Consider the following 27,658-nt stretch of genomic DNA (forward strand, 5'->3'; position numbering starts at 1 on the left):
GGAAAAATCCAACGTATTATTTATTTTTTAAAAGTCCCAAAATCTCAGTTTCAACAAAAATTGCGATTAAAGTCAATAGTGTAAGGAGGGATGGTAGGCTATCAGTAGTGTGTGCAAATGCAGGAGTGGAGTGGAAAGTGCTGTGTGTCTGTAGAGTGCGGGTGAGAAGGAAAAAAAAAAAAGCCCCCCTCGGTCGCGGGTGACGCTCGTTTTGAAGGAGAGGCTCCGCCTGCGCGCCGGTGGAAGCCATAGTCCATTAGAAGCGGCCCGCCCCTTGCACACACCTGCGCTTCAAGACAGATTGGGGAGACGCACTAAACAGAAAAAAAAAACAATCATTACTCAAAAGCTCATGGCCGTCACACCTCCCCCTTTAAGAGAAACCCCATGGGTTTCCAGCAAATGAATACCCTCCGAAAACACAAAATAGTTAGTGCACTTACAATTTCTAAATTCTCAAAACATTTCACAGTCTAACCATGGTTGTCAATCAACACAAGCGTATTTGGTTCTTGCTTTCTCAAGCCACTTTAGTCCACATTTAGTAGCGTTTCTAAGTTGCAAATATCAAGGGGATATAACACCATACACCAAAGGCATTCACACAAAACAGTCACAAATCCATGTTCACCATTTTCATACTACATTACCAACCCGACTTGGCCTGGTGGCAACCCAGCAGTGCCTTCAAATTCCGGGCCCTGGAATAGAAGACACAGTATAACACCATTACAAACGCAGTGGGTAGATCTATGGGGCTGGAGAGCGTGACAGCGCGTCCGCTACCACATTCTCTTTCCCTGGGATGTGTTTAATGTTTAGATGGAAAGGTTGCAAGAAAATACACCAGCGCATTAGTCTTTGGTTGGGATTTTGGAGGGAGTGGAGAAAGGTAAGGGGGTTGTGGTCGCAGTAGACCGTAATTGGGCTTACGCTACCCCCCAGGTACACATCGAAATGTTGAAGGGCCCAAATCAAGGCGAGCGCTTCTTTTTCGATGGTGGAGTAGTGCAACTGATAAGTGTTGAATTTACGCGAAAAGTAACACACTGGTTTTTCAACACCCTCATCATCCTCTTGCAGTAGAACAGCTCCAGCGCCTACCCCGCTCGCGTCAACTTGCAATTTAAAAGGCTCATACAATTTCAGTGCCGCGAGGAGTGGCGCAGAGGTGAGGACGCTTTTGATCTTGTCAAAAGCGTTTTGACAAGCAGGACTCCAAACGAACGGTTTGCTCTTTTTGAGCAGATCAGTGAGGGGTGTTACGATAGATGAAAAGTTTTGGCAAAACCCTCTGTAATAGCCAATCATCCCCAGGAACCTCATAAGTTCCTTTTTTGAAGTTGGTTGTGGAAATGCGTCAATAGCCAAGACTTTGGCGCGAATAGGGCGCACGAGACCTTGCCCCACCACTTTGCCAAGATAGGTAACCGTTGCTTTAGCGAACTCGCATTTGGCCAGGTTGATCGTAAGGTTGGCTTGGGCCAACCGTGTGAAAAGCTGGCGGATGCGATGCAAATGTGATTCCCACGTTTCGCTACACAGGACCACATCATCCAGAAACACCGCAACGCCTTCCAGATGTGCGACAACTTTATTCATTAATCTCTGGAAGGTGGCAGGTGCGTTACGCAATCCAAAACTCATCACCTTGTAAACGTAGAGACCTGTGGGTGTAACAAACGCGGAGACTTCTCGTGCACGGGCAGTCAAGGGAATCTGCCAATATCCCTTGAGCAGGTCAAACTTGCTTACGAACTTGGCAGATCCCACCTGATCAACGCAGTCGTCTACGCGTGGTAGTGGAAAGGAGTCAGGTTTAGTGACGCTGTTTAATTTACGGTAGTCCGTACAAAATCGATAGGTACCGTCGGGTTTGTTCACCAAGATGCAAGGCGAAGCCCAGCTAGAGTACGACTGCTCAGCCAGGTCGTGTTTCAACAAATACTGCACTTCCCCCTCCAGGATTTTTTGTCTTTCCCCGGAAACCCTGTAAAAACGCTGTTTAATGGGGGGGAGAGTCCCCAACGTCAATGTCATGGGTAAGCACAGATGTTTGGGTGGGGGTGTCGGAGAACAAGGACGGAAATTCCTTTATCAAAGCTTCCAATTCGGACGACTGTTGTGGGGTAAGATGGTTAAATAGCATCGGAAGGTTAGCCAATGACTCAGAATTTTTGAGCCTTCCTAACAAGACCGCATCGTCAGGTTCACGAACCTCTACCTCCTGCAGCGCTGCCCCCGCTGGAGGAGTCATCTCACCCAAGGATGGACGTCTGTCGTTCTCCCCAGCCGACCCTGCCACAGACAAGCAAGAGAGAGGACAGACAGAGGTAGCCAAAGCAGTAGCAGGTTCAACCTTTGCCTGATCAAAATATTGTTTCAGCAAGCTGGCGTGATACAGTTGGGTTTTAGTCTTCCGGTCCGGTGTTGCCACCACATAATTGTCATTTTGCTCTACGCGAACAACCCTGTAAGGGCCAGCGAATTTGGCCTGGAAAGGCGAATGCACGACTGGGAGAAGGGCCATTACTTGATCACCAACTTTAAACACGCGATGTACAGTCTTTTTGTCATATGCTTTTTTCATTTTGGTTTGCGTGGAGAGCAGTTTTTCCCGTGCGATTTTCCCCGCCTCATACAATCTACGGCGAAACCCATTGACGTAGTCAGTTAAAGATTGCAGAGGACCGCTAGACAAGTCAACATCGCCCATCAACGTTGCTACCGGACCTCGCACTGTATGGCCAAACACCAGCGCGTTTGGGCTAAAGCCAGTGCTTTCTTGGGTCACTTCTCTGGCCGCCAACAGCAACCAGGGCAGTCCTTCGTCCCAGGAGCTTCCCAGCTCCACACAGTACACTCTCAACATGGACTTGAGCGTTTGGTGGAACCGTTCTAAGACCCCTTGGCTTTGGGGGTGGTACGCTGACGCCTTGTTGTGACGGATGTTCAGTAAGCGCAACACCTGGCCAAAGGTTTTGGAGGTAAAGTTCATTCCGCGGTCTGACTGTATGGTTTTTAGGATACCAAACACTGACATGAACTGAGACAGTGCTTTGACAACGGGTTTGGCTGTAATGGACCGAAGCGGGTACGTCGCAGGATAACGGGTGGTTTGACAGATGACAGTTAGCAAATAATTGCATCCAGTTTTGCACCGAGGAAGTGGCCCGACACAATCAATGACGAGGTGTTCAAACAGTTTTGGCGCAGGGGTGATGGGTCGCAGAGGAACCGGTTTTGGCATTTGATTAGGCTTGCCAGTCTGTTGACAGACATGGCAGGCTCGCACATGTTCCGTAATGTCACGTTTTACCCTAGGCCAGTAGCAGTAGCGTGTGACTCGGTCGTAGGTTTTACGGACACCCATGTGCCCGGCGTCATCATGGGCAGTTTTTAACACCAGGCTATGCAAGGTGGTTGGCACCACTACCTGCCACGCATGTTCGTCAGCTGGGCCGCTTGGAGGGCGTTTACGCATCAAGACCTCGTCCTTCAGTATGTAACCTTCAGATACGTCATCGTCGCAACCACGAGCCTTGGGAAACAGCGTCTGCAGGGAAGCATCCGACCGCTGCGCGTCAATCACCTGCTGGCAAGAGATCGAGGCCGGCAAACCAGTTAAAGAATGAGCATCATCGTTCTCCAGCGCAGATGTCCTTTTACTGGACGAGCGCGTTACCACGGACACAGGCGCAACTTCACGGTCTGGGAGAGCACTACTTGAATTTTGGATGCCCCCACATTCAATCACCCCATTTGCCCATACACAAGCCCCAGCTAACCCATTCCCAAGAATAACAGAAACCCCACGGACAGGGAGCATAGGGCGCACACCGAGTGAAACATCTCCACTGACTAAAACGGACTCTAGGTACACGCTGTGTAAGGGCACGGTCAGGACATTCAAATTAATGCCACGAACAAAAACACACTGGCCGGTATCAGAAGACGTTGAAAAGGGCAAGGCGGACCTACAAATGAAAGACTCTACGGAGCCCGTATCCCTCAGGATTTTCACTGCGATTTTATCGCTGCCACGACGCAGTGACACATAACCATCAAACACAAAGGGTGAAAAACTTTCATCCACGCAAGCGAGATAACCAACTGGCACAGCCAAGGCATTGTCCTTAACGGGAATTTTAAATTTCTCTTTACCCCGTAAGACGGGACATTCAAACTTCCAGTGCCCTTTCCCCAAGCAGTAATTACAAACGCTGCTTGGATCTGGTTGATTACGAGCGCGAGGAGCGCCCCTATTCGAAAGTACAGCATCGCGGGGTGTTCGGGTGTTCCGTGACCAGCAAATGTCACGGCTCGGTGGAGCAGAGAACCTACTTTTATGAATGAGGGCATAGTCATCGGCCAACGCAGCTACAGCAGTCAGTGTGATCGCTTCACGTTCACTAAGGAAAGTGGCCATAGCTTCAGGTAGTGTGTTTTTTAGCTGTTCGACCAAAATTAGGTTTGTAAGGCCAGCTTGTGTTTCAGCGCCAGACGCTACACACCAACGATTAAACTGAACGGCAAGCTCACGGGCGAAGTCGGTATAGGTTTGCGTAGGTCGTTTTCGCATGCTACGGGACTTTTGGCGATAGGCCTCAGGAACGAGCTCGTAAGCTTTGAGCACCGCTTGTTTAACAGAGTCGTATTTCAGGCTTTCGGTGCCATCCAGCGCGGAATAGGCCTCCTGGGCGCGGCCAGTTAAGGTGCACTGCAGTAGCAGTGTGCGCTCGACGTCGGGCCAGTGATGCGCATTGGCGACACGCTCAAACAGAGTGAAAAAAGTTTCCACTTTGGCTTCATCAAATTTAGGCACCAGCTTTAAACTACGTGCCACATCAAATTCCCCAGGAGTACCAGCAGGCATTTTGCCACGCTCAATCAAATCTAAACGCTGGCGCTCGACATCCAATTTAGACAATTCCACTTCCTGGTCGAGGCGTCGTTTTTCTATTTCTTTATCATACTCCAGTCTACTTTTCTCCATTTGAAGCCTAAGGAGCTCTTTTTGCTGTTCGTATGTCACTTCAGCCGCCGCTGCCGGAGAGGGAGGAGTCGCCTCCTCCTCGGGCAGCACCTGCGCTTTAATCAACGCCGCTTTAACAACTAGTTGCATGAGCGACTTGGAACGTTTGTCTTCACTAGTTAGAGGAACCTTATAACGCTCGGCAATGTCCAAGAGCTGGATTTTAGTTAATAAATTAAACGTCTCCACAGAGGGAGTGGCAACGAAATCGTCAACGATCGACATATCCAAAAAAAAAAAAAAACAGCCTGCTTTATTCAAGGCGTACTGAAAATCCAAAACCAAATAACCACACAACTGTTATCAGCAGTCTCACGCTTACATCCCCATCTACCCAACTAAAACACTTTCAAAACTAAACTAAGTAGACCCTAGGTCTTCTGCGGTTACCGATGGGGGGATTTTAAGCACACAAAACCAGTGGACACGTGAGGTGCGCACCCCGGAGGTGCACCCGAGACAACTGCTACTACCCACCTTCACCGTGAAAAAAACAAACTAAAAAAAGAAATGGTGCGCCCAAGAGCACACCCTCAGCCTATCAGGGAAGGTACGCTGTGGTGAGACTACCAAAAGAGCAGCAGTACCGGGTTATCTTAATAGCCAACACGCGAGTGGGGAATACCCCAACGATTACAAATGCCACCTAGGCGACTATCAAACAATTACCGAAAGGTAAAAGTGAAAATAGGCAAATGCACGCACGCCGCCCCCCACAAAAGAAGTGAAGTGGGACGAAACAAATGTCGGAAGTGCAAACAAACACAGATATTCTCGTGGCAAACCCAAAGCGGAGGAGCGAGAGGGAAAAATTCAGCAAAAAAAAAGAAATTAGACGAGCCCCCATATTGTTGTGACCTAGGGGAGTCACCACAATACCAAAAAGAATGGGGGAGACGACACGACGTTTGCAAGGAAAAATCCAACGTATTATTTATTTTTTAAAAGTCCCAAAATCTCAGTTTCAACAAAAATTGCGATTAAAGTCAATAGTGTAAGGAGGGATGGTAGGCTATCAGTAGTGTGTGCAAATGCAGGAGTGGAGTGGAAAGTGCTGTGTGTCTGTAGAGTGCGGGTGAGAAGGAAAAAAAAAAAAGCCCCCCTCGGTCGCGGGTGACGCTCGTTTTGAAGGAGAGGCTCCGCCTGCGCGCCGGTGGAAGCCATAGTCCATTAGAAGCGGCCCGCCCCTTGCACACACCTGCGCTTCAAGACAGATTGGGGAGACGCACTAAACAGAAAAAAAACAATCATTACTCAAAAGCTCATGGCCGTCACAGATTGTGTATTTATTTTTTGTACAAAAACCTAAACAACAGCAACAATGACACTAATGCAACACTTCTCGTCACACTCGCACAATGTTTTGTGGTGTTTTGTTGTGAACGAGGCTGTAAGTTGAGACAGGTGTGTTTGGTACCTGCAGGTTTATCGTCCCCATCTCCTGTGTGATCTGTAATGACATCATGGCCTACATGTTTGGGTTCTTCTTCGGCCGAACGCCTCTCATCAAGGTGAGCTCTTCCATACACACCGCTCTTCGTTAAAGACTACAGTAGTTTTGAGTGATGATGATGTTCCTCAAACCTCCATCTTCTCCCTCCTCAGCTGTCTCCTAAGAAGACGTGGGAAGGATTTATTGGGGGATTTTTCTCCACCATTGTGTTCGGGATCCTGGTGAGTATCCGTCCCTCCGCAGTGTGTCATCGTTACGGCGGAGTTTCAGAGGAGTAGCGTGTGTGAGGATCAGTGTGATGTACATTTAATGATCTATAAGAATTTCCTCTCGCTGCTTATCACAGCGTGATTTACACAGCTATATCTGTACCGCACGCACACACGCACGCGCTATGCTCCGAGCTCCACTGCAACTCTGAATACCAGATCTTTAGTTTATAATCTTTACCATTTCCTCTTTTTTCCTTTATTTATTTGTCAGTTTTCATTTTCCCCTTACCTTTTTTTCCTGTATTTTTTTCCTTTTGTTTCTTTCCCCAATTTTCTTATTTTATCTTCTTGTCCTTTATTTTATCTTAGTTTTCTTTCCATTTATTTGCCTTTTGATGTTTTTGCTCTTTTAATTTTAATTTTATCCATTGATTTATTGAATTTCCTTGTTTAATAATCCAGTACCTCACAAGAAAATCTTTTTCTTTCTCTCTCTCTCTCTCGGTGTCTCTCTTTGTCTCTCTCCGTGTTTGTGTTTCTCTCTCTCTCTCTCTCTCTCTCTCTCTCTCTCTCTCTGTGTTTGGGTCTCTCTCTCCCTCCCTCTCTGTGTCTGTCTCTCTCTCTCTCTCTCTCTTTCCCTCTGTCTTTGTCTCTGTCTCTCTCCCTCTCTATTGCTCCCTCTGTCTTTCCCTCTCCATCTCTCTCTCCCCTCTGTCTTTCCCTGTTTCTCTCTCACTCTCTCTCCCTCCCCCTCTCTCTTCCCCGTCTGTCTGTCTGTCTCTCTCTCTCTCTCCCCCTGTCTGTCTGTCTGTAGTTGTCCTATGTGATGGCAGGTTATCGTTACTTCGTGTGTCCAGTGGAGTTTAATAACGACTCGAACAGTTTCACGGTGGACTGTGAGCCCTCGGAGCTTTTCCAGCTACAGGATTACACACTGCCCTCCGTCCTACAGTCCATCACTGGCTGGGTAAAAAAAAAAAACCACACACACACACACACACACACACACACACACACACACACACACACACACATTAATTGTTTATTTGGATTAGAAAGTAAGATACATATCATATCAGAATCCAAATATTGCTTTAAAAGAGTTTCTTTCAGCAGCATGGCATCAGTCGTAATATTCACATCAAAGACAAAGGTGGCATCTCCGTTTCCAGATAAAATAACTACAGTACCAGCTGTGGCTGATGCAGAGCAAAACTTTACGAATTGTTCAGCTTTTCTTTTAGTAAATCCGCAAATCTGTAGCCCCCGAACACACAATTTATGAACATGTCCCAAACTACCAAAGATTAGAACATTACATTTATAGCCACAGTTGTTTAGAGCATTACACAAAGGCTGGTATTTTAGCAGTTTTGATGTGTAGCACGTGTCCATATATGCGTCAAAGGAGCAGCCGATTTCTAGGATAGCGACTCTTTTGTTTGACTCATTAATTTGCACTATATCTGGAGTGTTAGCTGAGTTACTTATGGCACAGTCTAGCATTGCACTATTCTCATGCGAACCGGAAAACCAGTCCTTTTTAACAGTTGCGTTGTTGTGAAATTTTGTATATTTGTCGATGGTACAAAGCTCTCCGAGAATGGGCGCGACAATGCGGTCATGACGCGCGATGTAAAGTCCTTTGTACGCGAGACATCTGTTCATAATGTGCGCTGTTGTGTGTCTCTCCCGGCTGCTGTGAAGCAGGCAGGATGGTTCATGTGTGGAAGGGTACCAGGCTGACAGGTTGGCTTTGGTAGGCAGAACCTGAAGACGGGCTTTTAATGTGAACTTCAGGATGTCTTCGTGCAAGACTGTGTTTTTCAGTGCAGAGTGCGAGACGCTATGATCAGCACAAGACAAACAAGCCAGCTTCCCCTGTAAGCGTAGCCCAGTCCAGTGCTGTGTCAGGCGAGACTGAAAGTAACACACACACACACACACACACACACACACACACACACACACACACACACACACACTTTTGAACTTGAGCATTTGCAATAGAAAACAGTGGTTGTTCTTGATGGTGCACTACATATGATTGAGTATTTATTCATTCTAACTGTCCATCCATCCAGACATCTCTCCATCAAACATATCTCCCCATCCATTCATCCATCCATCCATCCATCCATATATCTCTCCAGCAAATCTCTCCATCTAAATATCCGTCTCTCTAAATATCTCTCCATCCATCCGTCTGAATATCCATCCAAATATTTTTCTGTCCATCCATCCAAATATCTGTCCCTCTAAATATCTCTCTATTTGTCCATTCAAATATCCGTCTGTCCAAAAATCCGTCCAAATAATCATTCATTCATCCAGATCCACACATCAGAACACTGTAAATATTTGAATGTTAACAAATACAAACTGTGAATCTTTACAGAAACAGCCATATTATTATTATTATTATTATTATTATTGTAAAATTTGGTCTAGTGTTATTCTGTGTAGGAACTGTTCTGATTGGTCACAGTGGTATTGGGGGCAGGAACACAATCCTGACTGGATAACAGTGTTATATACTTGACCTGTCGATTTTCTTTCATTTCTTTTCCTTTTTTTTTTTTTTTTTAAATTATGCAGTAAAGTGTGAACATCACTTCTTGCTCCAACCACCACACGCTTCCTCCAGTGACTCATGAAAATGTTTTCATAAGTCTGATGCAGGGGTGTGTGTGTGTTCTCTGTCTGTTCCAGACCACGGTGAAGCTTTACCCATTCCAGATCCACAGCATCGCTCTGTCCAGCTTCGCCTCCATCATGGGTCCGTTCGGAGGATTCTTCGCCAGCGGGTTCAAGAGGGCCTTCAAGATCAAGGTTCACGATAAGCCTGTTCACATGCTCTTTATTTCAGACGTATACATCTGATCTAAACCCTTTGTGGTTTTTCATTGGCGATCATTCGTTCAAAATCAGCTGTTGTCATGTGACCTCCTGCTTGAGGGTTTAATATGAACCAAGCACAGGTTTCGCTTCCTGAGTGATCTCTGCTCTGCTCTGCTCTGCTCTCCTGCAGGATTTCGCCAACACCATTCCGGGTCATGGAGGAATTATGGACCGCTTCGACTGTCAGTACCTCATGGCCACCTTCGTCAACGTTTACATCGCCAGCTTCATCAGGTCTGCCGTTCAGTCCTGTAGCATGGGGGGTTGGGCATTAGGACCATGAGCAGCACGTCATTCTGCTCAAACAGACGCCGGAATATTTTGGGACGAAAAACTACAGAAGTGTTTTATAGTTTAACTGTAAAATAAGAAAGCAGGAACAGTTTATCAGAAACTCTCTAAATTATAAACGTAGTGATCGATTTTAATGTTAAGCTGTGAATAAATTAGTGACGCAAACATTTCTTTCCTGTCTCACTTTAGTTCTTTTCCATTTACATACTCTGTTCTTAATTTCCTTTTCTTTTTACTTTACTTTTCTGTTTTTCTCGATTTTGTCTTTTCTCTTTGTTTCTTTTCCATCCATTCCATTTGTTCTTTCTTTTATACAACATTTTGTCCCTTCTAATCCCACCATACGTCTTTCTCTTCTTTATGTTTCTGGGGATTTTCCTCATTGTCTTTTTCTTTTTATCTTTTCTTTACATTTTCTGGTTTGGGTTTTCTTTGTTTTTTTGTTTTTTTTAAACTTTATTCCTTTTAGTTTTTTTCTTTTTCATTTTCTGTCTTTTTTTAGTTTTTCTTTCTTTTATCCACCAGTTGTCCCATCTAATTATGATCTTTCTTTCTGTTGCTCTTTATTTGTTCTTTTTACTTTTGTTTTTTCTTATTTTGTTTTCCATTTACTTTTTATTTCACTTTAGTTTTTTCTTTGAGTTTCTTTCTTTCTTTCTTTCTTTCTTTCTTTCTTTCTTTCTTTCTTTCTTTCTTTCTTTCTTTCTTTCTTTCTTTCTTTCACCAGTTGTCCCATGTAATTACAATCTCTCTCTTTATTACTCTTTAATTTTTGTTCTTTACTTTTTTAGTTTTCCATTTACTTGTTTTTTCTTTCTTTCACATTTCTGATTTTTGTTTTACTTTCCCCCTTTATCTTTTTTCTTTTTAATTTACTGTTGTACCTTTCAGTTTGTTTTCCATTTTCTTTCTTTCTTTCTTTCTTTCTTTCTTTCTTTCTTTCTTTCTTTCTTTCTTTCTTTCTTTCTTTCTTTCTTTCTTTCTTTCTTTCTTTTATCCACCAGTTGTCCATCTAATTAGTCTCTTTCTCTGTTTCTATTTATCTTTTATTTTTCTGGTTATTTTTATTTCTCTTTTTTCTTTTCTTCTTAGTTGTGTCTTTTTCTGCCCCTTGTGTTCTTTCATTCATTTTTCTGTTTTTTTTAATTTCCCTCCTTTATCCTTTATCTTTTTTTATTTGCTGCCATATCTATGCACTGATCAATTTTAACATTAAGCTCTAAATAAATAATGGATGTAGGCTCTGATATTAAATTTACGAGGCTTGTAGTTCACCGTATGAGCCGCGTAACGTTTTCCTCTCCGTCTCTCTGCAGGGGTCCGAACCCGACTAAAGTGATCCAGCAGCTGCTCGCACTGAGACCGGACCAGCAGCTGTACATCTACAACTCTCTGAAGGCCCACCTCAGTGAGAGAGGCCTGCTCCCAGCGCCGGGGGAGGCAGCCTAAACCCCGACTGGCACTGGAACGGACACCGCCTGAGAGCCAGAGAGAGAGAGAGAGAGAGAGAGAGAGGGCAGGAGGGTCACGGGGTCAGCCTGCAGCAGGAGGCGAGTGGAGGTGGGAGAGACGAAGATCCAGATCAGGAAAAAGGAAAAAAGCTAAAGCCTTGGGTCATTCCATTTCCTGTGTGCGTTGCGTGTGTGTGCACGCGTGTGTGCACACTAAGAAAGAGTGTGTTTGTGTGTGCGCGCTAGTGTTTAATTAGTGTTTACTATTATTTTTTTTGCAAGTGATAAACTGTCTGTCCTTTGTTTTTTACTAGATAAGGTGAATATTATACACAGAATCACACGTCCTATATTTTTTCCATTGTGAGTCTCTCTCTCTCTCTCTCTCTCTCTCTCTCTCTCTCTCACACACACACACACACACACACACACACACACACACACACACACACACACACGTAAAGTGTATCTGCTACCTGTATTGTGAATATTTTACCGTATATATTATACATTCTATTATACAACAATGATTCTGATTCTAATTAGGGTGCAGATGTTGTATTATATTTTGTTTTTAATGCACTGCTCTGCTCACCGCACTATTCACTCGACCTCACGTGTAGTTTTACGCTCATGATCATGTCCACGCGAAAAGACGCAGGTTTGGTTTCTGAGGTTTTTTTATTTTTTTTTGCATAAAGACGTTTATCAGATAATGAGGAATTTTTTTAAATGATAAAGATTTAAAGGAACAAAAACTTTTTTCAGATAGTAGACAAGTCGAGATGTGTTTGGTGTCTGGCGTTTGTGCAGCGAATGAGCAATAAGTTTAGGAGTAAAACAGGACAGGGGGCGCAGTTACAGGAAACTAATACACCACTGGATAGTGGGATTATTTTCCAATAACAGCACAAGCTGGAGTGATTTATTCCTCTTATTCGACAGCAGCTTGATGATCAGAATGAATGATTGATTGATTTTTAATTTATTCCCGAAGGACATGTTGTACGTTTATCCATTTTATGTTTCAATAATAATAATAATAATTTATTTCTGTGTGCATTCCATAACAATCTCAATGCCCTTACAGTAATATATGTGAAATAATAATAAATAAGTCTAATGTTAATAAAAACTCATTTACATAAAAACATTATCAAAGAAAATAAGAGCGGTGAGAGAAAGAGTCCAAACGCTCCGACAAAACTCCAACGAAACGGTGAGACTCCCTCCCCCATCCCTCTCATAAATGATCACAAATCAAATATCCATGAAAAAATACTCAAATATAGAAACCACGAAAGTTTGAAAGTATAAGACTAGAAGATAAGACACATATAGTACCAAAAAAAACCCCCCATCTGTCCGTGAAACTCCCCATGACTCACGTTATAGCAGCTATAAATGCTCATTCCCTCACCAGCCTCTCTTTTTTTCCCTCTCTCTTGAAATTAATAAGAATTTTTTTCTCATGCGTAGTTTTTGTCATATTACTGAGAAACTATAAAGAAGCATAAACTTCTCCTCTCGTGTCAGAAAACCGAAATGTTCCGGCTTTAACTCTGACTGTTACAAAGTACTGACTCTGGAACTGGAGACTCCTTCCATAAATGTTACATAAACGCGTTTCTCCTTCATCACATCAACAATTACCTGCTTTTCAAGACGAAACACACGCTCACTATATCAGCAAAATAAGTTTGGATTAGTAACGGCATTTAATCTTTAGGCCACGCCTCCTGACGCAGAATAGCGTTCCAAACTACAGGTTGGTTTTGAGCGTTTTTACAGATTAACTGACGTCCAGAATCTTCTCTAACAGGTTCTTTCTCTTGTACGAAGCTCACAAGTCAAACTTCAGACACCAAATGCGTCTCTCTATTTATTATATCCTGGGAAATGAATATCAAGTGACCTCAGTGTAAATCTGTAGATGTGTTATTTGTATTTTTTGTAATTTTTGTTGAGTTTTGAGATATTTTAAGTATTAGATGCACTGTTTGTGTGCTGTGATCTTCATCTGGACGTGTTCAGTGTGTAGCTTAGCGCTCTGATAATCACTGAGTTTGCCAGGAAACTGAATGTCTGCGTGGGGGTGGGGTTTTTTTTTTTTTTTGCTCTTCTATGTGTCGCATTTTATCATGTGACACGGTTGAGTAGGTCACATGATCCTGTGTTTGTGTGTTGTATCAGTGATCCACGTAAACACTGTTTGTATTTTCCAGTAGGAAAAAAGCTGCAGTTCAGGTCAGCGGTGCAATAACACATCACATTATCGTTTTCTTCACGTGTCTTTGCTGCCATCCACAACGTCCAACATTTCTGTCCTGTCTCAGTTTCAGTCCTGTTACATTTTCAACACGGAGCATATTTCCGTTCGAATGACTGTGAGGAACTTCAGTGAACGTTACGCTCATTAACATGCACAGTTCTCTAACCTGATTGGCTGAGCTCCGTGCCATAAACGTAACCTGATGGGATTAAAATCCTTGATTAACCAAATTATCATGATCGTGGAATGTGAAGTCGCAGTTGTAGAACGCCTGCAATGTGTTCATATTCATGTTCTTGGCTAAACGTAATTGGCTGAATTGTTGTGAAAAAAAATAATTCGCCAGCACGTCAATTTCAGAATGCGAAGTTGTTTATTACGATTGCGTAACATGATTTTATTAAATTTTTTTTAAAAATGCATACGAGTGTTGAACACCAAATACGATTGGTGAAATTGTTGGATCGTGAACACAATGTGATCGGAAGGTATTTGTTGTACATGCGGAACATGATTTGAAATTCTGTGAAATGATTCCAGAATATTATTTGATAAATTCTTTATTGAAATGATGGAATGCCATCGGTGACGTGCTTCATCACGAATGTGGAGCATGAACCGAAGGATTCCTGATTGATTGAGGGAAGTCCTGTCCTGAACACTGAAGGTGATTGGCTGAAATCTTTGGCGTGGAAGTTTACACTGGCAACGTTGCTTTTCTCAACATGGAATGCCGTTGGTCTTTTTTTTTTTTTAAACTTATTATTAAAAAGCGTAATAAAGAAGAAAAGAAATTCTTTGTTCATCGTGATACATGATTAGCTGAGATGTTTATCATGATTGTTGAATATGATTGGCTAAAATATTTATCCTGTCAGGTTACTATACCTACTGCCGCCCAGCTTATTTATATATTTTTATATAGAATATTTTTTTTCTTTGTTCATTTTGAGTTGAATTCTGGACCATTGAACAGAATTGGACGAAAGTTCAGCTCTTTTACGTTCCAGCTTTAATAAACAACTGCTTATGAGTTTGTTACACATTTTTAACTGTTCCACTTCTTCGTGAAGCTGATCCGAGGACTTAGATGTAATCGAAGAAATCATTTCTCTCAATTTTGTCCTGCTTGTACCCACAATGCACTGCCAAGCACCAAATAAAACCTCCAGCTACTGACATTTCCAGTGAAACGCTGCATTCGAGTTTTGGTTTCTTGAATCACAGTAAATTCCGTTTAATAATAAATTACCAGTAAAAATGTTTAGAGAACCAGCGACGTAACCTCTGTGTACAGTAACAACAATGTTCCATCATTATTTACTAATTTAAAGGACAAATGTGACACTTTTTTTTTCACCATGTAGACAAATTCAAAGGTCCAATCATGTGGAAGTTCTCTGGTAAACACTGTATGTAGAATATATTTACATAGTAATGTCTATATAACCACGTCGTCATGACCTCATTGTGACATCATCGCCACCTTTGTAACCCTGCAGGCTGTTTTTGTATGGTTATTGAGGCTACTGAAGCTATAATGTGTTTTTATAGAGAAACTTTAAATCCTACTGTAGTACAGAGTGGATATATAGAGATGTATATTTGGGGAGAAATTGATTGTTCTGTTCTTAATTATGGATAGAAGAGGTGTGGGGGGGCATCTGTTGGTGATGGATCAAGGCTGTTCTCGGGATTGTTTAGACTTCTCAGGTTTAAAAATTTCTTCATGAACATTTAATCTCATCTCATTATCTCTAGCCGCTTTATCCTGGGATTTATTTCTAAATTACCCATGGAAAGACACGAGCTTGGATCATTAATGCTCAGGATGGCCACCAGAGGGCGCTAAAGCTCCGTCCTTTTTGACAATAAACAACATCCATCTTTATTATTATTATTTATTTTTATTTTTTAACCACTCAAATCATCGTCTAGTGACTATTTGAGAAATGTTCCATTTACTAACCGGGTGCCATTTGGTGTTGGTTTGCGACATGAAATGAGATCTGCACTGATTTGACTCTTGGCACGACCTTATGTTCTGCTGGTGTTTTATTCAGCTACTTAATCCACCCTGTTCACTACCTAGTGCACTGGTTATTTCTAAACTAAACAAACTACACCTTGAGAAATGCTTGATGAATCCTTGGCTAGAGTCCTGTATATCACTTCCAAGAAGATGGTTCCTGAAGCTTCTTAAACCTGGAGATGTCCTGTTGTAGACCCTGTATGGGTTCCGCCACGAGGACAAAAGTGTAATGCTGTACTTGCACAGTCTTAAGAAAATAAGTCAAATCTAGAACCTTTACGTGGGTTGTTCATGTGGGGAAACCATTTGCATCAGAAGACCTTTCAAATGAGAATCCTTTTAGGAAACAAAGAACCTCTGAAAAATGTTTATAAAAGTGTAGGAATTTACACACATGCTTTAAGAATTTCCCAAATTGACAAGTCTGTAGGATGCCAGGTGGAACCATCTCATCTCATCTCATTATCTCTAGCCGCTTTATCCTTCTACAGGGTCGCAGGCAAGCTGGAGCCTATCCCAGCTGACTACGGGCGAAAGGCGGGGTTCACCCTGGACAAGTCGCCAGGTCATCACAGGGCTGACACATAGACACAGACAACCATTCACACTCACATTCACACCTACGCTCAATTTAGAGTCACCAGTTAACCTAACCTGCATGTCTTTGGACTGTGGGGGAAACCGGAGCACCCGGAGGAAACCCACGCGGACACGGGGAGAACATGCAAACTCCACACAGAAAGGCCCTCGCCGGCCCCGGGGCTTGAACCCAGGACCTTCTTGCTGTGAGGCGACAGCGCTAACCACTACACCACCGTGCCGCCCCAGGTGGAACCATTTTCTCTAAAACTGTAGTACTTGTATTGTCTTGGTCAAAGAGGTTAAATCTAGAACTCCTAAGGGTTTTTGATTGTCCAGGTGGGGAACAGATTGTCCTAGAACAGATTTAAGAAGCAAAGAACCAATGAAGAACCTTGGATGTTTCTAAGCATGTAAGAATTTACATGCATTCATGTCAAATACGTCAATAGGATGCTAACTTTTTTCCCATTTCTCATTCTGTAGTACTTGTACAATATTAGAAAAAAAAAGTCCAATCCAGAACCGTAAGGATTCTCTGGTTGTCCTTTAGTGGAATCTTTTTGAAGGTTTTACACAGAACTTGCAACAGTGATTTGTTTGAATCCCTATGAGAAAAGGATTCAAATTATGACCAATTTAGGAAGCAAAGAACCCCTTGAGGAACTTTGAAAGAACATGTCAAAGAGTGTATATGCATTAAGGATTCCATTAAGGGGCCAAACCAAATATATAAGGTACTTTGTGGAACCTTTGTTGCATGGAAACACTGGGTGCTTTCGGACCAATCAGTTCTTGGGACTTACTGAGAGGATCCACCCACTGGGGATCTCCCTGAGAACTACACACCTTCAAGGGCTTTTTAATCTGTTCCCATTCACACCACCAGTCGGAATGCTGAAGTGATGTGACCTGGCTGACGGTCGCTATAGCAACGTCACTAGTTTGTTTTTCATATTAATGCGTGTCTCGTCCATCAGTGAATTTGTTTTGCTTTGAAAACAGCAAACTAACAACATTAGGATTTAAACTTGCCCACTTTCGTGTGTTGCGTTTCGGTTGAAGGTTTCTATCGAAACGGATCGTTCCACTGCGCTGTAGAATGGTGTGGAGACCAGGAAGTGTTGCATGCTGACAGTAAATTCTTTGTAGTGGAAAATAGTGATTTGGTTAAAATATGTTTGCCGAACATGTCAGTGTGGATTATTGTTTTATAACATTTTCTTACGTCATAGCTTAAAAAAAATGGACAAGAACATTTAGTTTAATTACAATTTTTATATTTTTCTTATCCGAGTCAAAATCAGGTTGTATTCCCTCCATCGCACTCAATAAAGCCTGAACTTTACTGTCAGTCCATGTGTCTGTTTTTTTCTCATTTTTTAAAACACTAACGTTGTGAGCTGTTGTTTATACGGCTAATGTTTTACACAGATTTTTTTAAATGGTGGTTACCAGTGCTGCATTGGCTCATGTTTGACTAATCACTGTACACTTATATCACGCATGGTTCCTCTTGTGCTGAGAGAGAGCCTACCCTTTAGTAGGAACCAAAAAAAAAGTTCCTTGAAACAGCCTTCTAAGACCAATGATGGTGCTCAGTTCCTGCAGTGTGGACACACAGAAAAGGCAGAACTTCCTCTAACAGTTCTAAGAACGATGAAAAAGTTCCTTTGGTCTGAAAGCACCTCGTATAACCTGATGGGTGGGATACCCACAATGCACCATACCATGTATGTGATCTACATAGTGAATGTTGTCTGGTTTGGGGCACGCAAGAGTTCAGTGTCGGTTAAGGGAACTATCTTTCTAAATGGCTACCATTTTGGAACCTTCTTGAACCTGTAAGGATCCTTTGATTGTCCCTTTGAAGGTTTATCAGACTCTATCAGGAACATAAGAACCCAAAACTATACAAAGAAGAACATTTCTAAGAACATAGGGTTTTTTTTCCCCTCACGCAGATGCTTTAATGGTTCCTCAAACAGGACAAACCAAATGATGAGAGGAAGTAAAGTTTAATAAACAGGACAGAATCCCTGCAAAGCATCGTGGCATGTAGGTGGCCTGTGTAGGGAATAGTGTGTGATTTGGGACACAATCATCACTCTGTTCACTCCTACAGTGCACTAGCTGTGGTGTTTAATATGTGCATGGTGTAGGGCGCTGGTTTAAGGTGGATTATGTAGTGAACAGGGTGTCATCTGGGACACTAACTGAAAACTGGTTTACATCTGTGAGAATGATTATACCTCTCTGTTGGATTATTATTATTATGATTATGCTCTGTGTTGGTTGTATTTTTTTTTTTTAACGCAGTCCTACATGTGCTCTTCCCCAATCCTGTGCATTTCTATTACAGCCAATAAAACAAAGATAAATGTGTTCTGGTGATGTGTGTGTTTGTGTTTGCATTTCTTCCTCCTCTGCTCTGGAACTTCCCTCACTGAGCGCCACTCATACGCTCACTCGGTTGAATTTCCTCTATTTACCACTCATGCTGTGTTTGTAGTGAGTGGGCTCTGCAGTTTCAACAGGATGAAGTGCACACACTTTACCCCGCGTGTGATCGAGTCCGATTTGTGACGGTGGCTTCTTTGGTTTTGAGCTGAAGCTACAAGGCTCATACAGGAGATGGTCATGAGAAGAAGAAGCCTTTATTTGTCACATGCACACTCAAGCACAGTGTGTAGCCGTGAAGTGTACCCATCTGAAGCAGTGAACACACACACACACACACACACGTGAGCAGTGAGCGTACACACAGTGGGCAGCCATGCTACAGCGCCCAGGGAGCAGTTGGGGGTTAGGTGCCTCGCTCAAGGTCTGTGGAGGAAACTGGAGCACCCAGAGACATGAGGAGAACATGCAAACTCCACACAGAAAGGCCCCCATCGGCCACTGGGCTCGAACCCAGAACCTTCTTGCTGTGATGCTCCTGTCATGCTGTAATGCAGATATAGTGATGTAGGGTGATACGGTGTAATAATATTATAGTAATCTCATCTCATTATCTGTAGCCGCTTTATCCTGTTCTACAGGGTCGCAGGCAAGCTGGAGCCTATCCCAGCTGACTATGGGCGAAAGGCGGGGTACACCCTGGACAAGTCGCCAGGTCATCACAGGGCTGACACATAGACACAGACAACCATTCACACTCACATTCACACCTACGCTCAATTTAGAGTCACCAGTTAACCTAACCTGCATGTCTTTGGACTGTGGGGGAAACCGGAGCACCCGGAGGAAACCCACGCGGACACGGGGAGAACATGCAAAGTCTGCACAGAAAGGCCCTCGCCGGCCACGGGGCTCGAACCCGGACCTTCTTGCTGTGAGGCGACAGTACTAACCACTACACCACCATGCCACCCATATTATAGTGATATTATATGAACGGTATAGTGATGGTGTAGTGATTTGTTGGAAACAAAGCCTCGTATCTCATCTCTGGAGTGTAACATGAAGTAAACTCCTTTGTATATCTAGGGAAGCCATGGCCTAAAGGTTAGAGAAGCAGCTTTGGGCCCAAAAGGTCACCAGTTCAATTCCCTGGACCAACACGAATGGCTGAAGTGCCCTTGAGCAAGGCATCAAACCCCAGGCTGCTCTGGGTGTGTTGTATGTCGCTCTGGATAAGAACGTCTGCTAAATGCCTGTAATATCTTGAGCCCCTTAACCCACACGCATCTTCTTCATATTCATACAGTTGATTAATGAGTTTGAACCGTATGGTACAGTGATAGTATTGTAATACTGTATTAGTAGTGTTATAGTGATGTGATAGTAAAGCTATAATAATTGTATAGGCACGTAATAATTCACAGTTATTCCACAAAATCAAGTCGTACATGAGCTGATAGCCGACGAGGCGCGTAGCACCAAGATTGAGTGGAATAACTTTTATTCTAACCACATTCACTGGATTTTGAGAAACAGAGCATTTTTATTTTTGATGAATAAAAACTTTATATGCGATAATAATAATTCTTGAAATTTTTTTAAAAGATACATTCTTACCATCAAATACTTTCATTCCACATTTTATTGCTTTTTTATTATTTTTTGTAGTTTTGTTTTCGAGTAGTTTTTATTTCGTCCTCGGTTGGTTCAGCAACACGCTCCGCCATTTTGTTTTTCTCTACTCACGGTATATGAGCCGATATCCTAGTAGTAGAGTAGCCAATCATAGTGCACAATTGCTCATATCCAGTGAATGTGGATAGAACAAATCGAGTATATTACATGGTAGCTTGAAGCTATGAAGTTTATCTTTGAGCGGTGAATGTATCTGTATCACAAACGAGTGAAAATATTTTCAACACATGAAGATAAACTTCATATTTTCAAGCTAGCGTGTGATTTCCTTTTTATTATATTGACACATTCACAAAGAAAAAGTCCCCAAATTTATCAAAACAGCTCACTCGTTTTCCTCACGAGTGACAGATAGAGATTTATGTCCTGGTTTTGGTTCTCCATGTCCCGATGGAGCTCGGATGAAAAATACGAGTGGCGTATTTCCCAGTTAAACACTTGTGTCTGTGTATAATATTAATGGTATACTGATATTATTTCATTTCATTTATAAGTATCGCACACATTAATCAACATTTCTGTAAATGTGCCAGTGTTAGCCAGCATGCTAATTTTCAAATGTAGTCCTTTGGCAGGATGTTTTGATAACCATTGATTGACCAGTAGTTATTTAAAGCCAAATTAAAAATAAAATTTTTAATAAAAAACAAAACAACGCACTAAACAGAACATCAGGACACTGCAGGACACTATAGACAGCAACAAAACCATTAAAAAAAACATTCAACCACAAGTGCAGCAGAAAAGCATCAAACATCAGCATATAGTGATGGTGTAGTGATTTGTTGGAAACAAAGCCTCGAATTTCATCTTTGGAGTGTGACGGGACAAAACGAAGTACACCTTTGTGCATATCATGAGCACTTTAACCCACAGTATGGATTTCAGGAAAATCTGAGAAAGTTGGTAAATGAAGTTGAGCCCTAAACATGAGCGCAGGTTTGGTCTGAATCTCACACTCCAAATCTGAGACACAGGACATCAACTTCTATTAAACTCCAGTCAATAAAATATCACAGGTTTAAGGTGGGGGCGGCACGGTGGTGTAGTGGTTAGCGCTGTCGCCTCACAGCAAGAAGGTCCTGGGTTCGAGCCCCGGGGCCGGCGAGGGCCTTTCTGTGTGGAGTTTGCATGTTCTCCCTGTGTCCACATGGGTTTCCTCTGGGTGGTCCGGTTTCCCCCACAGTCCAAAGACATGCAGGTTAGGTTAGGTTAGGTTAACTGGTGGCTCTAAATTGAGCGTAGGTGTGAATGTGAGTGTGAATGGTTGTCTGTGTCTATGTGTCAGCCCTGTGATGACCTGGCGACTTGTCCAGGGTGAACCCCGCCTTTCACCCGTAGTCAGCTGGGATAGGCTCCAGCTTGCCTGCGACCCTGTAGAAGGATAAAGCGGCTAGAGATAATGAGATGAGATGAGATGAGATGAGGTTTAAGGTGCACTAATTTCTACACATCTGTTCAAAACTTGAAGTTGAGCCAGAGGTGGACTTTTCGACAAGATAATGATCTTAAGCACACGAGCAAATGGAGGCTTATGGAATGGCCTCGTCAAAGCCCAGACCTGAACCCCAGTGAGATGTTGTGGGAGATCTGAAAAAAGGGCAGAACATGCAAGAAAACCCTCAGCTGAAGGACATTTGCATGGAAGAGCGGTCAACAATTTCAGCAAGATGATCTTAGAAGCTGATGAATGATGAAAAAAAATCACCTACAAGAAGTTATTTCTGTTCACGGGGAAATACCGGACTTGCTTCTGAAGCCGAGGGTGTACTTACTTTCTCCACTGAAGAATATTGATATTTTTGTTGAAGAAATTATTCATCTCATCTCATTATCTGTAGCCGCTTTATCCTGTTCTACAGGGTCGCAGGCGAGCTGGAGCCTATCCCAGCTGACTACGGGCGAAAGGCGGGGTTCACCCTGGACAAGTCGCCAGGTCATCACAGTGAAGAAATTATTAAAAGAGTGAATTTTCCTTGTTTTGTGGATCCCCTTTCTCTGTAGGCGCTGTTTCAAAAGGAATGTGAAATGTTTGCTTGTTTGTTTAAATATGTTGAGAAACATCTACACTTTCCATGGGATGCACTTACTTTTTCACATGAATTTAAATATAGATTAAAAACATATAAGGATTGATTATAATGCAAAGCATTTTTGAAATTCACTCTGAATGAAACCTGAATGTGCAGACGTCAGGATGAGTGCACACACACACACACACACACACACAGGCGTGCTTTGCTCTCATGCATGACCTGATTTTCTTCTCATATATAGAAATTTTTCTGCCTTCAGATACAGTGGCGTCTGTGTTTGTCACCAACTTCCTCCTGAGAGACACAGTGTCTCCATCAGAGCTGCGTTCGCTCGCCCTGAACTCTCAGCAGCTTCACTCCATCCTGTGACCTGAAGGAAGCCAAGAGAAATGAACAGATACAGATAGAGGACAAGGGTTAGTTAGGTAAATACCAAGAAGAAGTGATAGATGGTGGTGGAGGGGAGAGCGGGAGAGAGCGAGCGAGCAGGCAAGAGGCAACGTGTTGGGTGGTAGGAGAAAAAAAACGAGAAGACTGAAAGGAAGGAGGAAGTGAGGGAGACAGAATGAGAGAGGCTATGATGAGGGACTAAAATATGTACACATAAGTGTACAAGGTGTAGAAGTGTGTGTTTGTGTGTGTGTGTGTGTGTGTGTGTGTGTGTGGTTAGATAGAGAGTGACATTTTCCTGAGTTATAAACATGTCTCTGAAGCTGCCTCGCAACTGGGACTTGACCACTCTCCGAGGTGAAGCTACCAAAATAGGTGAGTGAGTGTGAATGTGTGTGTGTGTATGGGTGTGTGGGTGAAACCACCCTCACCATTCACTTGTCATTTGTCCTACCTAGTTTGTGTGTGTGTGTGTGTGTATAAAGTAGTCATGCTAAATACTTTAACAGAACGCACTAGTGTAATGCAATATGTTTTGTGTGTGTGTGTGTGTGTGTGTGTGTGTGTGTGAGAGAGTGTTTTTATACACTACTGAGGGCCAAAATGTCCCCACAAGGATAGTAAAATCTGACAATTTCGACCTTGTGAGGAAATTTGGATGGTCCCCACAAGGAAATTGCTGTTGTTGTTTTTTTTTAAACAAAAATTGAAAAAAATAAAAGAGCCAAAAAGTTTCCTTTTCATTACTGAGCTTTGGGTTTAGGTGCAGCACAGCATTAATTAACTGCAATAAAAATTATGTCAGTGGAAGGTCCTCACAAGGATAGTGAAACAAACATTTTTATGTGTGTGTGTGTGTGTGTGTGTGTGTACTTGATGTGATCAACAACCTTTGGTTCCTAAACCTTCTGGAAACATCAGCTTTGTTCAAAACATACCCTACCGTGTCACATTGCTATTAAATTCTTCATTCTGATTGGTCAGAAGGGGTTGATTAATTTCCTCAAACAGCAGCTCAGACGGTAGCGCAGCTTCAGATTGCAGGTTTATATTAAGGTGTTCGTTCTAATACTATGGTTTCTATGGTAACAGGGACATGTTTGGTGGATGCTTTCAAAAGAAAAACGTTTGCAATCATTGATATGGTAAAGAAGTTTTCTGTCAGGAGATTTTTATATTTCACATTTTACGGAAGGAGTCTCCGGTGTCGGTGCTTTTGGACGGTCCGAGGTAAAGCTGGAACGGCGTTTATCGACAGAACAGAAGAGTTTATTTCATATAAATGTAACTATAAATGGATAAAAAAGCACGACGGTATGATGGTGCTTTAATAAATCATGATTGCCAAATTGCTGTGGTGTGGTGTAAGAGGAATAAAACACTACAGGGGCATGGTGTTGGAGGAAAACAATCAGCGTCAGGGTGTAAGAGTAATGCTGTGTCAGGATGCAGTGTCTCATCTCATCTCATTATCTGTAGCCGCTTTATCCTGTTCTACAGGGTCGCAGGCGAGCTGGAGCCTATCCCAGCTGACTACGGGTGAAAGGCGGGGTTCACCCTGGACAAGTCGCCAGGTCATCACAGGGCTGACACATAGACACAGACAACCATTCACACTCACATTCACACCTACGCTCAATTTAGAGTCACCAGTTAACCTAACCTGCATGTCTTTGGACTGTGGGGGAAACCGGAGCACCCGGAGGAAACCCACGCGGACACGGGGAGAACATGCAAACTCCGCACAGAAAGGCCCTCGCCGGCCACGGGGCTCGAACCCAGGACCTTCTTGCTGTGAGGCGACAGCGCTAACCACTACACCACCGTGCCGCCCAAGCTTGACTTTTATGAGTATTTTGTGTAGGTACTTTTTTTTTTTAATAGTAAAACCTCACCTACAGTATGCAGAATGTGTTTTAAAGAAGTGAACAGTGCATGGTGTTGGCACACACACACACACACACATCTTTCTGGTTTCCTCTCAGTGTGGTAGAGCAGCAGGAAGCTGATGAAATGCTCAACAGGAGCAGAACAAACTGCAGTATTCAGTGTCATTTTAACTCGCTCTGCTTTCAGTCTGTTCACTTTAGGACAGATTTTCTGCCTCCTTAAACACACATTGGAAGTTTACAGGTTACACTTTACAGACATCACACACCTGCACACGGCCACTAACACGCTCATCACACAACTGCATCCTGCTGTGGTTCACGACAGACTGCATGTTTTTAAGCAGCTTTGAAGGAACACGGAACTTACTTTCTAGCTTTTGTAGTCTGTCCAGTAAAAATACTAACGCTAGCAGAGGTGAGTTAGGGTTTTGGGATGGTTGTGGAGGTGAGTTAGGGTGTTGGGGAGCTAGCAGAGGAGAGTTAGGGTGTTGTGGAGCCAGGGGCGCCGCCAGAAATTTTGGGCCCCCCAACTTTGCCCACCCTCGTCACAATTGCACTATTGTCATTATTTGACTTTTGATAGCCCATGGACCTTGAGTTTGTGACTTTGTTATTACATTTTATGTTTTAACCTACCAGGGACTAGATGAAAACTGGTCAGTGACTAATTCTGGTGCATTTACAATCACAAATGAAAATTCAAGATTTTGCCACATGCCTTCTTGTGCTAGGACAATTGGTAGTGAAATGTGTGATGTGACTGCTAATAAAACTTTAATCTAGCAAACTGTATATGGCGCTCGCTCATTAAAAACTTCAATCCTAAAGCATTTATGGGTTGTATTGCTGCTTACCTCCTTCTCCAAAGGGGGGTTCAGTGGTTTGGTAGGGCGGAGGTCCCCCTGAGGCTGAATCTGTGCATATTTAGGGCACCCCATTAGTTATGAAACTGGTTATTAGCACTAGTTATTAGCACCAGCATAACGTAATATTTCATCTTGTTTATCACACAAGTCAGTTCAGTTATTAAAATGGAAAAAATGTCACTGTACAAACTGTAAAAGTGTTCTCTTGATAGGCTAATCCAACCACGTTCATACTGTTCATTTACCATTCGCTAATATTTTGAACACACATGTGAGCGATAGCTACCTTTCTTTGGGAAAAACTGAGTGACCAGTTGCCTGCCTCTCCGGTCCCACTCAGCTTTCACCTGCCTTTCTTTACATTTTTCACAGCCACTCTTCATATTTAGCGATCATAGACTGTACGCACTCCACTGCTGGCTGGCTGGCTGCTGCACCGCGACACAGCAGCAAGTAGCGTTGCACTGATCAGCACACAGATTTAACGCATCGCGCTTCTACCAGAACTGGACCGTACCATTTCACAAAAGGGGGAGGGTTAAATGACAATATGTTGAAGAACTCAAGAAATAGAAAACCTTGTTCAATTAGCTCATTTTACCAGATGGAATATTGCATTGTTGTTATTTCAAAAGTCTTATTAAAATCATTAAAAGCATATTATCAGCCCCTTAAAGGGCCCCATGGCAGTGCTGGGCCCCTAGAATTGTTCTAACCTTTCCCCCCCTGGCGGCGCCTATATGTGGAGCTAGCGGAGGAGAGTTAGGGTGTTGAGGAGCTAGCGGAGGAGAGTTAGGGTGTTGGGAAGCTAGCGGAGGTGAGTTAGGGTGTTGAGGAGCTAGCGGAGGTGAGTTAGGGTGTTGTGGAGCTAGCGGAGGTGAGTTAGGGTGTTGAGGAGCTAGCGGAGGTGAGTTAGGGTGTTGTGGAGCTAGCGGAGGAGAGTTAGGGTGTTGGGGAGCTAGCGGAGGTGAGTTAGGGTGTTGGGGAGCTAGCGGAGGTGAGTTAGGGTGTTGGGGAGCTAGCGGAGGTGAGTTAGGGTGTTGTGGAGCTAGCGGAGGAGAGTTAGGGTGTTGTGGAGCTAGCGGAGGAGAGTTAGGGTGTTGGGGAGCTAGCGGAGGTGAGTTAGGGTGTTGGGGAGCTAGCGGAGGTGAGTTAGGGTGTTGTGGAGCTAGCGGAGGAGAGTTAGGGTGTTGTGGAGCTAGCGGAGGTGAGTTAGGGTGTTGTGGAGCTAGCGGAGGAGAGTTAGGGTGTTGTGGAGCTAGCGGAGGAGAGTTAGGGTGTTGGGGAGCTAGCGGAGGTGAGTTAGGGTGTTGGGGAGCTAGCGGAGGTGAGTTAGGGTGTTGTGGAGCTAGCGGAGGAGAGTTAGGGTGTTGGGGAGCTAGCGGAGGTGAGTTAGGGTGTTGTGGAGCTAGCGGAGGAGAGTTAGGGTGTTGGGGAGCTAGCGGAGGTGAGTTAGGGTGTTGTGGAGCTAGCGGAGGTGAGTTAGGGTGTTGGGGAGCTAGCGGAGGTGAGTTAGGGTGTTGTGGAGCTAGCGGAGGAGAGTTAGGGTGTTGAGGAGCTAGCGGAGGTGAGTTAGGGTGTTGTGGAGCTAGCGGAGGTGAGTTAGGGTGTTGTGGAGCTAGCGGAGGAGAGTTAGGGTGTTGTGGAGCTAGCGGAGGTGAGTTAGGGTGTTGTGGAGCTAGCGGAGGTGAGTTAGGGCGCTTGGGTGGTAATGGTGGTTAGGGAGATAGCAGGGATGAGAAGAAGCAGCAGCAGAAGGAGCCTTAATTTATCACATGGACACTCAAGCAGTAGGTTGTTTCAGTATTTAATTTATAAAATAAGTTTTTCAGGTAAGGGTTAACATTCACCTCGTAATGTCACTTGTTGAGTTTTCATTTTAATTAAGTATACATTTATAAATTTACAAAAACACAGAGAATTAGCATGAGTGCTTTGTGATCATGTGAACTCTCTCTCTCATTTTTTGATTTCTTTGTTTCTCTCCTTGCATCCTCACCGCTGTGTCCTCAGTGGGAGACGGCGCTGTGTGAGTGTGAAGGATGGGTGTGGTGGAGCAGACTGAGATATGAGAAGTTTTCACTCCACATGGTTGTGTCTAAAGACACTGATGTTAGGTGTGGAGCTTTTGAGCACAGATACACAGG

The 27,658-nt window shown here is 43.4% G+C and overlaps 2 protein-coding genes across 2 annotated transcripts in view; both read left to right on the plus strand.

Annotated features, from left to right (window-relative positions):
- The window catches only part of cds2 (CDP-diacylglycerol synthase (phosphatidate cytidylyltransferase) 2), a 40,622-nt gene extending 25,811 nt beyond the window's left edge, over nt 1-14,811 (plus strand). The window contains exons 8-13 of the mRNA XM_060907519.1: nt 6,459-6,546; nt 6,641-6,709; nt 7,515-7,667; nt 9,413-9,532; nt 9,732-9,835; nt 11,212-14,811. Of these exons, the coding sequence (XP_060763502.1) occupies nt 6,459-6,546; nt 6,641-6,709; nt 7,515-7,667; nt 9,413-9,532; nt 9,732-9,835; nt 11,212-11,344 (667 nt within the window). The 3' untranslated portion in view covers nt 11,345-14,811. The remainder of the gene's footprint in view (nt 1-6,458; nt 6,547-6,640; nt 6,710-7,514; nt 7,668-9,412; nt 9,533-9,731; nt 9,836-11,211) is intronic.
- Nucleotides 14,812-22,634: 7,823 nt separating this feature from the next.
- The window catches only part of arhgap25 (Rho GTPase activating protein 25), a 45,807-nt gene continuing 40,783 nt past the window's right edge, over nt 22,635-27,658 (plus strand). The window contains exon 1 of the mRNA XM_060907520.1: nt 22,635-23,128. Within this exon, the coding sequence (XP_060763503.1) occupies nt 23,065-23,128 (64 nt within the window). The 5' untranslated portion in view covers nt 22,635-23,064. The remainder of the gene's footprint in view (nt 23,129-27,658) is intronic.

The sequence above is a fragment of the Neoarius graeffei genome, chromosome 24, assembly GCF_027579695.1.
Source record: "Neoarius graeffei isolate fNeoGra1 chromosome 24, fNeoGra1.pri, whole genome shotgun sequence".
NCBI classification, from domain to species: domain Eukaryota; kingdom Metazoa; phylum Chordata; class Actinopteri; order Siluriformes; family Ariidae; genus Neoarius; species Neoarius graeffei.